Source organism: Monopterus albus, unplaced genomic scaffold, assembly GCF_001952655.1.
Source record: "Monopterus albus unplaced genomic scaffold, M_albus_1.0 scaffold115.1, whole genome shotgun sequence".
Lineage (NCBI taxonomy): Eukaryota > Metazoa > Chordata > Actinopteri > Synbranchiformes > Synbranchidae > Monopterus > Monopterus albus.
The window spans coordinates 1,640,258-1,653,555 of NW_018127995.1; the positions used below are offsets into that span (position 1 = coordinate 1,640,258).

The 13,298-nt window shown below is 43.8% G+C and overlaps 1 protein-coding gene across 1 annotated transcript in view; it reads right to left on the minus strand.

The window, feature by feature from the left end:
* Positions 1 to 216: 216 nt before the first annotated feature.
* LOC109966620 (transcription factor IIIB 90 kDa subunit-like) overlaps positions 217 to 13,298 on the minus strand; it is a 76,151-nt gene continuing 63,069 nt past the window's right edge. Inside the window, exons 16-18 of the mRNA XM_020611576.1 lie at positions 12,519 to 12,576; positions 5,336 to 5,495; positions 217 to 2,933 (exon numbers count right to left, since the gene is read on the minus strand). Coding sequence (XP_020467232.1) covers positions 2,896 to 2,933; positions 5,336 to 5,495; positions 12,519 to 12,576 — 256 coding nt within the window. The 3' untranslated portion in view covers positions 217 to 2,895. The remainder of the gene's footprint in view (positions 2,934 to 5,335; positions 5,496 to 12,518; positions 12,577 to 13,298) is intronic.

Sequence of the window (13,298 nt, forward strand, 5' to 3'; positions counted from 1 at the left end):
TGGTTTCTTCAACCAATACTAAAATTCAGTAGCAGTAAACTTAGACTTTCTTCAACGCCCCCTCTCAGGCTGCATGTGCACAATACGGCACCAGGTCAAATCAACACAGCTGTGCTGATTTACATCATCAGTGTTGGTAAATACGCCGACAGTAATGTGCAACAGATTTAGTAAATATCCCTGTAAGTTTCTGTGATCTTGCCTCTTTGGTCCCCACCCATGACTGATTTATTCCAAATGACCTGTTGGGACAGATGTGTTTATAAGACAGTAAAAGTGAAATCTGTACATTATAGAAGCAGCACATGCAGTTCGGTATTTTAACATGTTTGCAGTCAGAATTTTATTTGGTGTTTCCTGTAATCCTTCCCCAGAAACAAGAGGCACAAAAAAACCATGCCAGCTGGCTGAAATGCTCTTTTTAAAAATCATAGGTAAAAGTTGGCCTATGGAAAAAATAAAGAAACTGGTTTAGTGTCAGTCTGCAAACAAGCTCAAGTGAACACAAGGTCATTGATTTGACACTTTTGGATGCACACAACAGACTTTATGTGCACAGTATTTCTCTAGAAGAATGACAAAAAGGAAATGTGTCTTCCATTTAGTGAAACTGTTCCTATAGCAGCAAATGAGCACAACCATATGCAGATGTAACAGCCTCACGGCCACAGTCTCACTCGCCTCCCAAGTGTCATTTTCAAACAAATCATAAATACAAAGTAGATCTGGTCTCTCTCATTCATTTGGGAAATAAAATACTGGAGTGAAATTATTTACATCCTGGTTTTTAACACCTCTGTGGCCTTTAAGGGCCATCATAATGAATATTTAACTAATTAAATCAGAAAAATAACTTTTACAAAAATTCCAAACCAAATTATTAGCAAAAGAAAAACAAATGCAACCATCACATTCTCAGAATTTTGTTTCAGTAACATCTCAAACATTTGCTTCAAGTGTTCAAAGGCAACAGCATTGTGGTATTTGGCTAAGCAGAGCATCTAGCGTGCATCTGGCCACTAATCAGCTAAGGCATTAATAAACAGTGGTCTGAACCACAAAGCACAGAAACACCTCCCGTACTCATGATTGATCTCACGCTACCTGATTGTTAGATGCTTGTTTTGACATGACAACATTGTATAGAACACAATTTGATGCATAATCAGGTGTCAGGAAGTACCTGAGAAAGTTGCATGCTGTTAAATACTGTTAAATATGTTAAATACTTGTGCAATGAACGCAAAGTTTGGTAGGTAGGTAGGTTTTACATTTTGACTGACTTCTCCTTTTGATTCTTCAAAACCAAGGTGGGATGTTTCTGTGCAGAGGTGACAGTTGTTAATAGAAATTCATCATCCAGACACGTTTCTGTCCTGTGCTGAGTACTTCACAGTAAACACCAATTTAGCAGGATTCAAGACAGTTTAAGACTGGGCTTCCTTTGGTTGAGGAGCGAGTTTGAGAAGTGCACTGCATTCACCACCAAAAAAAAAAAAAGGCGACCCCTCCCTGTAGTTCCGAGATAATGTACAGTTACTGGTGCTGGGTCTGGGATGCTTCAGAACTTGCCTGAGAAGTGTCAGTTGCCCAATAGCACTTAGCAAAATGTGTCTTTTGTGTTCTAAAATGTAGAATATAGGCTAAAAATGAGGCCCAGGTTGCAGCCCCCATGGCAACATTATGCTTCCTGTTTTTTGTAAAGGTTTGACTTGTTGACCCGAGTTAAAACTTAAGGTGTAATGTGAATTTTTCCAAAAGGACAGGCTTTATAGAATCTAGACAGTTAAATCGGGAAGCCCACGATGCTCCTGTCATCTCAAATAGTGATGCTTGATAACCACTACAACCTCTTACAAAAAGCAGGAGGCATAATGTTGCCATGGATACTGTGAGGTACACTGTGGGCTTCAACTTGGGCCCCGTTTCTTAGCCTATTTTTGTTTTTGAACATAAAATGTGCCGAATTAGCTGTTAACACTTCCTGGTTGCTGTGTGCTATTGGATGTCCTGATACCAATCAGTGAATTACTTTCATAGTGAAGAAATTTAAAAAACCTGAACATTCTCAGGCAGGTTCTGAAGCGTTCCAATCCCAGCACCGGTAATTGCCCATTATCTCACAAACTCTGGTGGATGCAATGTGCTGAAATAGCACTTAAAAGTCTCTTTCACAATGAAGAAGCTCATTACCACATACAGGCATTAGACCAGTTTTAAACTTCTGACCTGCAAACCAGTGCTTATTGGAATACTTCTTACAGTACCTGTGATTTTACAGAATTAGCACTAGTCTGCCTGTCACCCACACTGTGTATAGTTGGCAGTTTATTAGGTACACCTGCCTACAACTGAGCCAGCCTAATCCAACAGTCCTGTAGTAAATCCTCCTCATGAAGGTGATAATGTTCAGCGTTGATTCAACTGCAGCATCATTTTGGAGGCTGGAGTTTGTGCTGTGCTACGCTGAGGTGTGTTTCCATTATTGTGTCCACCCCGTTTCTACCAAGAGGCCAGTCAACAGAAACACATGCAATAGCAGCACAAAAGCCTCCAAAAAGATCCTCCAGTTGAATCAATGCTGGGCATCGTCTCCTTCATGGAGGAGGATGTGTTGTTGGATTAAACCGAGCTATAGGTAGGTGGTCCTAATAAACTGAGTGTACGTCTCTGTCAGCATCCAAGCAGTGTGTTCTCCTACTTTTAATCCGGCTGTGAAGCCAAATGAGACAGTGGTTTTTCCGACGTCTGCTTTCTTGCATACATCCCATTTATTTCTGATGCAGTTCCTCCTGGCTTCACAGCTCCCATCGGTAGCAGCAGCTATTTTGTGTCCCTGGTAGGGATGACAAATGGTCCAAGCCAGTTGGGGTTGAGGATCCAGGGAAGCCTCTGCTAGAATCCATTGTCGTAATCACCGTCAGAGCCGTAACCTGGAGGGCAAGAGAGACGGCAGCAAGAGTTAAGCATCAGCCAAGTGTCAACACAAAGGAAAACTGGTCCGTTTACAAATGGGGTTCTGATACGAGTGAACAATATACACATACAGTACCCACACTGGCCACTTTATTAGGTACACCTGTATGCACTTCAACAACACCTCAACCGCCTGTGTTTATGAAGCTCAGAAAGTTTCAGTCTTTGGTGAAATTGTCATAAGTGTATATATTCAATCATATGTTTATTACTGAGGTCATAGTTAAAGGTGGTGTTGAACTGGACTACATTATATTCAGATATTTCATAAACATATCAATGAATGCATACATTTATGACAATTTCAAATGAACAGATCGTTGAAACTATCCACCTCACCACTAGCTCTCCTGTTGCCCTTGAGTCATTTTCTCTAGTACGCTTTAAAAACTGGGCCAGTTTCTTCCTCCTTGTCTACTTTTTGTGGTTTTAATTAGATTGTACTGTTCTAATGTATTTCTGTATGTAAAGTACTGTGAACTGCCTGTTTTTGAAATAAATGTAAAGTGTAAGTTTAGTATCAAAACCAAAATTTCTTTTGGTCTGTTACTGTGGGGAAAATCTCCTAGTAGGAAAAGTGAGCAAGACGTGCTTTAAGACCCTAAAGCTTAGGTTTTACTAGCAGCTCTCGTGCCACTGTGACACGTCCGATGAAACATGGTGTCGCTGGAGAAAAGGGAACATCACGTTTCCACAGACTTGAAAAGAAGCTTAGAAACACTTCAGCCCGCAGAAATGCTCCGTTAGTTATGTGACTTAATAAAGAGCAACAACGGGTCAAAACAGTAAAAACTGTCACTTTACTTATCCAGCTCCAAGATGCTTCTCTGAGCCTGACCTTTGACCTCTCTGTGGAGGGGGAGCTCCCCTACAGGAGGCAATTAGCTAGCTCAGGACTTCTTACTGGGCCAAAGTCGGGGACCTTAAAGTCCCGAGACGTAGAGTGAAGGAATGTAATCTGCCTGAGGGCTCATTAAAGGGTAGCAGGAGTGGAGCAGAAACCGCGACGTGACCCAGAGAGGCTCAATCTCTAGAAAGATGATTGTGACGTTTGTGTCAACTACATTCAAATGTTCAAACTAAGCGATGGGGAAAAATCTCACTCATCAAGTCATGGAGCCTAAAGAGAATCATTTCCTGTACAGAATCTGAAGGCGTCAAGAATTGAGGGCAACAAACTGCCTTAGTCAGTCTTGTCTCAAATACTAAACTACTAATCCATTTGTTTTATCTACCAGTTTAATTGGTTCTAGAACTTCTATGACTTTTATCTATACTGTTTTTACTTATTTTTAATAAATGTTTTTGCTGTTTTCTTTCTATTCACTTATTATCTAGGCACCCACCTTAATAGGTTTCTCTGGCTGCTGTGGGAGATGCCCTACTGTCTCATTGTGTTTTATATACAATGACAAAGGAATCTGAACCCTGATCATTGCTTTGCTCAGTATCAAAAAATGAACATTTTAATTATTATTTTTGGGCTCAAAATTTTTTAACAATATGAAATTAATACACTGACAGAAGTGTTCAGTGTCTCCACATGAGGCTAAAGGAACTGGACTGAATGGACTCTATGATACAGATGTTTTTGCCAAACTAATTCACACATTTTTAACCAAAAGCCTATTTTTTAAGTCTTATTTTATATTTTTACTCATAACTTACTTTCAGCTAGTTTTAAGTAAGGTACCTTGTGTATTTTCTTTTGTGGCAGCCCAACAGACAATTGAAGACAAATTAAGGGTTAGGGTTAAGGTCAATTAATTCAGTCTCCTAGCATTATGAACTCAATCACTGCAGTTAACAGGGGTTTCCCCACCATAAAAAGTGTTTTTGTGGAAGGTCTAAGCCAAATGAATGTACAAATATCAGTATGAATGTAGGTAGAGCCATGGATAAGGTCGGTCTCCACAGAGAATACATGAAGCAGGCTACAGCTTTGTTAGGAGTCATTCGTAACAGAGAATTAGCCTGTTTTACAAGTAAAGGAATTGTTAATGTAGCTAACATGTACTGAATTAGCTAAGTTAGCCAAGGTCACATAAATAATGTTATAAATTCAAGTGAGAATTTCCTTCCAGTAATTTTGACTCAAAGCACATGTGAAAGCTCATGATGCAAAAACATGTGACCGGATTGGCACGTTGGTACTGGCGATGCAGGAACATGGTAAAATTAACTAACGGAGACCTTTTGACGTCGGATACATTGCTCAGTCTGTGGAAACGTGTGTTGTTGGAACTAAATCACTGTTTTTGCGTAATGACATACAAACTAGTTGAGTTTCAGCCTTGGACCGATGGGAATGTGAGGAAACACCAGCACCTGGTGTAACCAAGAGTGTGTTTGCACTGACCGCTGCCACCCATCAGCTCCATGGCACTGACGCAAGTCTCCTCTTCCTCCTCATCTTCATCGTCAGCAGCTGCATCATCATAGACAACTGGGCCGCTCTCCACCACCACTCCGCTGGTGGACGCCCCTGGAGACATGGACAGGGGCTTGGAGCTTTCCACCTGGGTAAACAGGAAATATTGTTGGTTGCACGTTGTATTTTTTCCTCTGTGTGATACGAGTTTGCCACTGGGAGGTCGGAGCTCGATGTGATCTCAGCTGCCCCACTTCCTTTAACGTGCTAAAACAACAACGGTGTGGTCTGACAGTGTGTGGTGTGAGCTGCAGGGCAGGAGGAGTGTACACAGAGTACCACTAAATACAGCATCAGAGCGTGACCACAGCCTTTATTATCATACTTTTCATTATTGTCTAATTTAGGATTCTACGTTTTAAAATCTGCATTGCCTACTGCTTTGTAAAAGACAAAAGGGTCAGAAATTAACCTGAGCCTCGGGGCAGAAACTCGCTTCAGAGGTCATAAAAAGCCTGTGAAATTAAAGATGAAGGGGCGAGCGTGGGGCAAAATGTAATTGGACTGCCTGCATTTCACCCTGCTCACATCGTCTCAGCTGAGATGTCAAACGTTCACGCATGAATGTGACAAGTTTGCCCCCTGAGCAACTCTGTAACCAGGAGTCTCCCCAGTTTCATGCTGGGAGACCAAAACGAAGCGGTTTTTGATCTAAAAACAAGGAACCTGAGCCGGGAGGGCGAGATGGCAGCAGGGAGGGAAATGAAACAAATGGAATGACAGAAAGCTGACCCTGCTGTGGAGACTTTGGGGGGGTAGCCATTTTCCAACAGTGGAAACAATGAGGTGCAGATTGAGACCTGACCTGCCACATTACCACATTCTCTCTCCTCAGTCCCACCAAGTGAACACAGCAGTGAATGATTTCACCCTAACCTACTTCTCATTTGATCTGCAATGGGTGACAGGTCAAACTTTCACACAGCGGCCAACACTGTCTCCAGAACCTCATCAGGTCTCCTCTGTCAGAGGAGGAAACCTCCTCCTTCCAAACCAGATCCCCTCACTGCGTCCGACCCCACTGTGTCCGACCCCACTGCGTCCGACCCCACTGTGTCGTCCTCATGAAGCCATTCAGTGACCTAGAGCTGCAGCCATGAGTCAGTTCACTGGTAGAAAATGAACCTCAGCTATTTAGAAGCAACAGTCACCGACATGTTCTGGTTCCACCTTCTTTAATATGCTTTTCTTTGTCAGACAGGAGAATCAGCTGAGTCTCTTTGCACTTGTTTGACATTCTATAATCTACATCTATAATCAAGACAATATAATGTAACAGACAGAACTGTTGTAAGGCTGGAGAAGTCAGTATGTCGGCATTATGGCAGTTAAAATATGGGGTTTCTTAATTACCAGCTTTGCTACACATCTCTTTTCATCGGGACATATACCGCTGTTTGCCTATCTATGGAGGAGAAATCCAAATTAATTAATGCTGTTATGGTTCGTTATGCTGTCCACTTATGACAACACCGGCAGCAGGAGTTGTGCACGTTCATGAACTATCCTCTAGTTTTTAGGAAGAGGATTTTTGGTTTTATCATTCTGAAATAATTAGACTATTTGGAGTTATGAGGGGCACCAAGGCAATCTAGAGGTACCCAAGATTAAACATTAAATGGCTGGAAACAAGCAAAATGAGCAGCCATGGGCACTTTGATTATGTGATAAGACAAAGACCATTTCCTCCCAGGTACATCTGACCTCAGTCTGAACAACCACTTCTCAGCTTCAGTCTGGGTCTTTATTCATTTTACCTGGTAATGAACTGTACAGACAGCAAGAGGCAAACAAACTGACACCAGGGCGGATGGCGGTGCAGGGTGGGGGAGGTTTTACCCTTCTCTTCTACCTGCCGTCTGCCTCAGACACTAAACCATCTCATGGTGGTTTTCAGCTCCAGAATATAAATAAAAACACCCTCTGTCTTTACCACGGTGCCAATGAGGAACCCTGCACATTGTCATTCTCTTTCAGCCACGGTTAATTATAAAGCTGGAGAAGTGGCAGGTGGAGGGGCCACAGTGTGGCAGAGAGATATTTCTGTTGGACCCCCTGCTGGGGCCCTTCGTTTCTGCCTCCCTCCGCCTGCCACCGCTCCCCCCAATTTGCCGTTCATGTCCTTCTCCATCCTTCCTTTCCTCCCACCTCTCTTATTTCCTCTCCCTTTTTCATTCTACCTACATCCTTCCTCACTTCATCCTTCCCTGCTCCCTTTGTGCCTTTACATATCGATGCCCATTTTGGCTTCTTTCACTGTTTCGCACTTCTATCTCCAGGCTCTGATAAATAGCCAAGCATCACACAATAAGAAAACTACAAAACATGAAAAACGCTCATTCCTCGACTCGGTCCTTTCGTTTCCTCTCACCGGACTTTAACCTCACCGCTGTAACAGGGCTTCTCATCACAGGAGCTGGACGCCTCATTAACCGCCGGTGAACACAGGCGTTAATGTGAGCAAATAAAAAAAACTCACGAAGAAGAACACAGCATCAACACTGTGCTCCAGACCAATTAGGAGGTGAGAGCAGTTAAATGGGTCAGGAGAGAAGTTTGTATGTTGGTGGGAGCTGTTGCTGCTCACATTAGTACACAGATAACCGACAGAGTCCGAGTGCCTCTAACGAGAGAGAGGCTTGTTAGGAGAGAGAGAGAACAAGGCCTGAAGCAGCTGCAGGAAACAAACGCTCCAGGAGGTTTCATGTTGCCCTCTGGTCGCCGCCAGTTACTCGTTCACAGAACAGCTCGACTGAGAGCAGAGGATTTAAATGTTATGACACCCAGGAAATAAATATCACAGAAACATGCAAGTCAGAGTCTCTGTTTACTTTTGTTCAGCTACAAATCACAAGCACTTGCCAGTGACTGATCACCAGTAACTACAACACCAACACTAATTTAAAACCACCACAAAACAGACAAGAGCAGCAGCAACCTCATGTTTACAACCCAAACCATGATTCTCCATGGAACAAAAACAACAGGAGGCTTTAGGAGACCCAACACTGAACAGCACACAGCACAGCTGCTGAACTTCCTACAGAGGTGTTGCACCTGCCGGCTGCGTTGCTTTCACTCTTCACCTGTGAAGTCTGGACACAGTGCTGCCGTCCCATCATGTGGAGACGACTGTCTTGTTTCTTTTAAACAGCCTAGAGGGGTTTTTACTCCTTCCCCTGCTACAGGATGAAACCAAGCCCCCAGGTTCAGCTCTGGGCTGTTCAGCTAATCTGGCAGAGTGGACAAACCATGTTACTGCAGCTTCCACGTTCACCACGTTTTCCCATAGAGAATAATTAGAAGCAGCTCTAAAATGGTGAATATATTTTTCTGAGTATCACAAACGCTTTGAAATGACTCGTTATTAATCAGAATTTGATTCATTGGGTCAAATATCATTTGGAAAGTCCGGTTTAGCCACAGGGTATTTTTATTTTATCCCATTCGTGGTGTGTGGTGCCATCTCGTCCAACAGGAGACCCGGCTCGATACAAGATGCTCTACGGGCCCCAAAATTCTGAAGCACGTGGAACAACTGGGTAATTTTTATGGCTGGAATCCAGCACTGCCTGACAGAATCTGTTGTCACAAGTCACCAACAACAGTTTACTAACACGGCTGCTGGAGGATCCCTGCAGAAGGCCTGGTTTACATACATTTACATGCATTTATAGTTTTTATGTCAAAAGAAAAACTGGAACAGTTGTGTATCTGACATTCACATGATGAATAAATGATTGGGTCTCGAGTACCACGGTTCACAATGTGCGGCTTTCACACACAACATGTTAGTATTATCAACGACTTGCAGGCAAACACTTAGGTTCATTAAAAAAGCAGGAAAATGAGTTTCGGTACCGTCCTGCTTCGTCAGGGTGAATGAGGCAGTTGCTGTGTTTCTACATGACACACTGACGGTGCCACACACGTGATTCAGTCCGACAGCTTCTCTGAGAACTTCAAATAGAGTCCGTCATCAACTGCCAAAACTATTTCTTGCATAAGCAACACCAGGGCGACCGTCTTCCTTCCCCTGACCTCAGCACCCCGCTCACATTTCTAAGCCTGTCTGAAAATCACCTCCAACTGCCTCCACCAGCTTCAGTCTCACACTAAGTGCGCTGAGAAGGGGTGGACGAAGAGGAGAAGGGGTGGACGAAGAGGGGAAGGTGCAGCGCCAAACAGCTGGACCAGTTCCAGTTGGCAGAGATCGACTTACTCCTTTCTCTGTCTTGTAAACTGATCATTTCCTCCCATGGCTTGTTGGAAAAATGTACAGACTAATTACTGGGTCACTGATGAGGGGGCAGGATGAGTTTTTGTTCAGTGTCAGACGGGAGGAGCTTGGCAAGTGACTCCCAAATCACACAGCGTTTTTCAGTCTGGGCCTGTCGCTGCAGTGAAATGGCAACATTACATAACAGGAGCTGTGGGCGAGGAGCGGCCTCAGCCAATGGCGACGTCCGTTTGCTTCCCGTTCCCAGGGGGAGGTGAGGGGGGTTGCTAAGTAACAAGCCATTTTGACCCGGCCCCTCGTGGCAGTGTTTTCTTCCTGGCTGACAGAGCCAGAGCTGCCTGGGCTCCTCCATTCAGAGCTGCCAGCAGCACATGATGGAGTGGGAAAGGAGGAGGAGGAGGAGGAGGGGAGATGAAGGCATGGGAAGGAAAAATTCCCATCTGAAACCTTTTCTCGATTCTCATCCTTTAATTTCCCCAGAATACCTGGTATTCTGATCTCAGAATCAAAGCCCCATGAAGTCACACTAGAAAGTAAAAGTTATCATTTGTAATGTGACAAGTTTCAATGAAATGTGGTCCTGTTCTAATAAACAGGTGTTTTTTCACCTTTTGTACATTGTTCTGTTGCTCCAAAAATAAACATCAGCTTTGGACAAAATCCACCGGCTTCATTAAAACTTCACTTTAATTTGTCTCCGTTGATTCCTCACATCAAAATCTACGCTGCCTTTCAAGCCGCCTGCCGACCGTAGACTGATGAGGACACAATGTGAAAATACATTTGGTCGACAAATGAAAGAAAAACCATGAATAACTGAGTGGTCTCCTCCAGGACGACAGCGCCTCCCCCTATCCACAGGTCACTGACTGGTCTGATGAGGACGAAGGAGATGGCAATCAGATGCTGTGGCCTTCACGGTCACCAGGTCTCAGCCCAAACATTAAGTCCTGCCCCTTTGCTCCTTAATGGAAATGACAATGACGGCCGAGTGAAGCAGGAAGGGATGAAAAGGCAGAAACGTGGAACGTGACATGTGGAAGACTTTCAGATCCTGTAAATCTACCTAAATTCAGAAACTAAGTCAGTTGACGGGCCTGTTTCTGTGCTGGTGAAAGCTGTGAAGCTATAAGTGGCCAGAAAGAGGACATTTAGAAATTCACTGTTCAAAGACAAAGTCTGACTGGGTTTAGAAAAGCAGACAGGACTCGTATTTTACCAACAAGCTTTTTCTTTCTCGACTCATCTTAAACCCGAAGACTGGCCAGCAGAAGCCCATTATGGCAGGGGTGGGGGGTTAGAGAAGCTCTCGAAAAAGTGCAGTTTAAGACATTTTTATGTTCAAGTTTAAGGGTTTTTTTATTTTAGGACCCTGTCAGAGTTCTTTAGGAGCAGTCAGGGCACTGGAGGGAGGAGGAGAGTGAAGGAGAAGTAATAAGAGAAGGGCAAACAAAGACGAAGCGAGGTTCACCTCTCGCACGGCCTGAGTGCAGATTTATTTAGCCCGTCTGCTCTGCAGGAGATCTCGGCAATCAGCCTTTAATGGTGGACCAGGAGAGACCGATGGGGAATCACAGTGTGTCTCCAGGTGCCGTCTGCTGCCAGCACAGCTCCATTATGTGCAGACGGGAAGTGTGTTTTAAAACGGTGAAAAGAGGAGGCCTAGTGTTTGAGTTTCCTTATTGCCTACAAACCCCATTACAAGACAAAAAACAAATGAATGTCTTCTACTAACAGTCCTGTGTCTGCAAAGCCTGAGATCTCTCCTCCCTCTGAGCCACAGCGCTGCACTGTCCACAAACTATCAGCCATCAGTGACCAGACTGTTGCACTGGGTCACATGTTCCTTCGTCACCATGAACGAACACACACACACACACACACACACACACACACACACTGTAGTTCGACAAAGTCCCTCACACACTGTCCTGCTGCCACTAATACTCACTAAAGACCAAATGCAGATTCATCCGCTGCTGAAAATAGTCCCCGAGACTTTGCTCCTGTTTGAATTTAGCCGAGGGCAGTTCAGGAATAAAAGAACCAGAGAGGAAAGTTGTTTTGGGCTAATTTAGAGAATTAAATCATTTAAGTCTGTTTAGTTTTTGAGTTTCAAAATGCACTGAAGTTATTTCAGGTTAAAGAAAACAGCTTTGGACTCCGAGAGGAAGCCAAAGTACCCAGAGAGAACCCACGCAGGCACAGTGAGAACTCCACACAGAAAGGCCCCGGGTCGGCCCGGGCTCAAAGCAGCGTTAGCCACTGCTCCACCATGCTGCCCAAATCTTTATCAACAAACCTATTATTAGTACAATGAGAGAATTAAAGGTTTAGTGCATGTTTTAAGAACAACCCTGTGCCCATATACACAGAACACGTCCCAGTCAAGTGATGTCCATGCCCTTCACAAATGTCTGACAGCGAAGGCCAAATGAATTAACCCTTTAAGCCATATAATTTACAGTTTGTGGGTCTGTTTTATCACGTTCTTGTTTCCTGACCTGCACCTTTCAGCTGCTTTTATGTATTTGCACATCCTGTGTGGCAAAAACTACCGTTTTACCAAAACGTTTAAATAAACAAAACCATAATTTTTTTGGCTTCAGATAAGTAACAGTGATGACAAGAGCGTGAATGAAGAGAAAACCCTTTAGGAGTGAGCAAACAACTGACTGAGTGTGTGAGAGAGGAAGAGACGAACGGGGATGTTATCTGTCTGAGTGATTGGGTGACAGGTGTGTGTGTGTGTGTGCACATGTCTGTATAGTGCAGGAGGGCGAGCTATGGTCTGAGTGAGTGGGAAGACGAAACAGAGCGAGTGAGTGACGGAGACGAACAGCAGACGTACTGAAGATGAAGATGGCTCACCTGCTCCTGCTCCACAGCCAGCTTCTTGATGGGCTGCCTGGTGATGAACGGATGCAACCTGCAACACAAACACCAACACTCCATCAACACTGGCCTCCACTGCACATTTGATATTCTACACACACAGTAAAAATAGAAATCCCAGTCAAATGATCTCAAAGTCTTTACTCTGGAATTAGGACTTAAAAGTGCTGTGACGTGGCACTATGCAAATAAAACTGAATTCAACTGACCCAACTGGGATTGGGCCCAACACTAACATTACTACTTTACACAGGAAGTGTCTTACTGCTTTAAATAATGAGTAGGCTATATGACCTTGAAATCATGCAGCTGTAAGAAAAGAGGGCATGGAAAAGTCTGAAATGGCAGCGAGTCTCCAACGGAATTAAATGGGCAGATTTTATGAGGCTCTTAGAGCCCAAAGGTAAAGCTCTCACTTCCAGACAAAGATAATAAAATCTCTGACTCTGAGGAGAGTTCAGATCACATTTCCTCAGCAGTGAGGATGCTGGGCCTGTGTCTCTGCAGCCTTGTTTCTCATTTACACCACCGCCTTGTCCTTCATTTCCATTTCCTGGTTTTTGAGTTTGTTGCCTGAAGCAACAAACAATTCTGTACAAGAATTACACGACACCGAGACGTAGAGCCTCATAATCATAATGAAATTCTTGGCCATTGTGTCAACAATGAAATTCTGTAATAATGACTGGAATGAAATGAATTTTTAACAATATAAAGTCTAAGCAGTCTTTGTAAAGGTCAGGCAAAATGATGCTG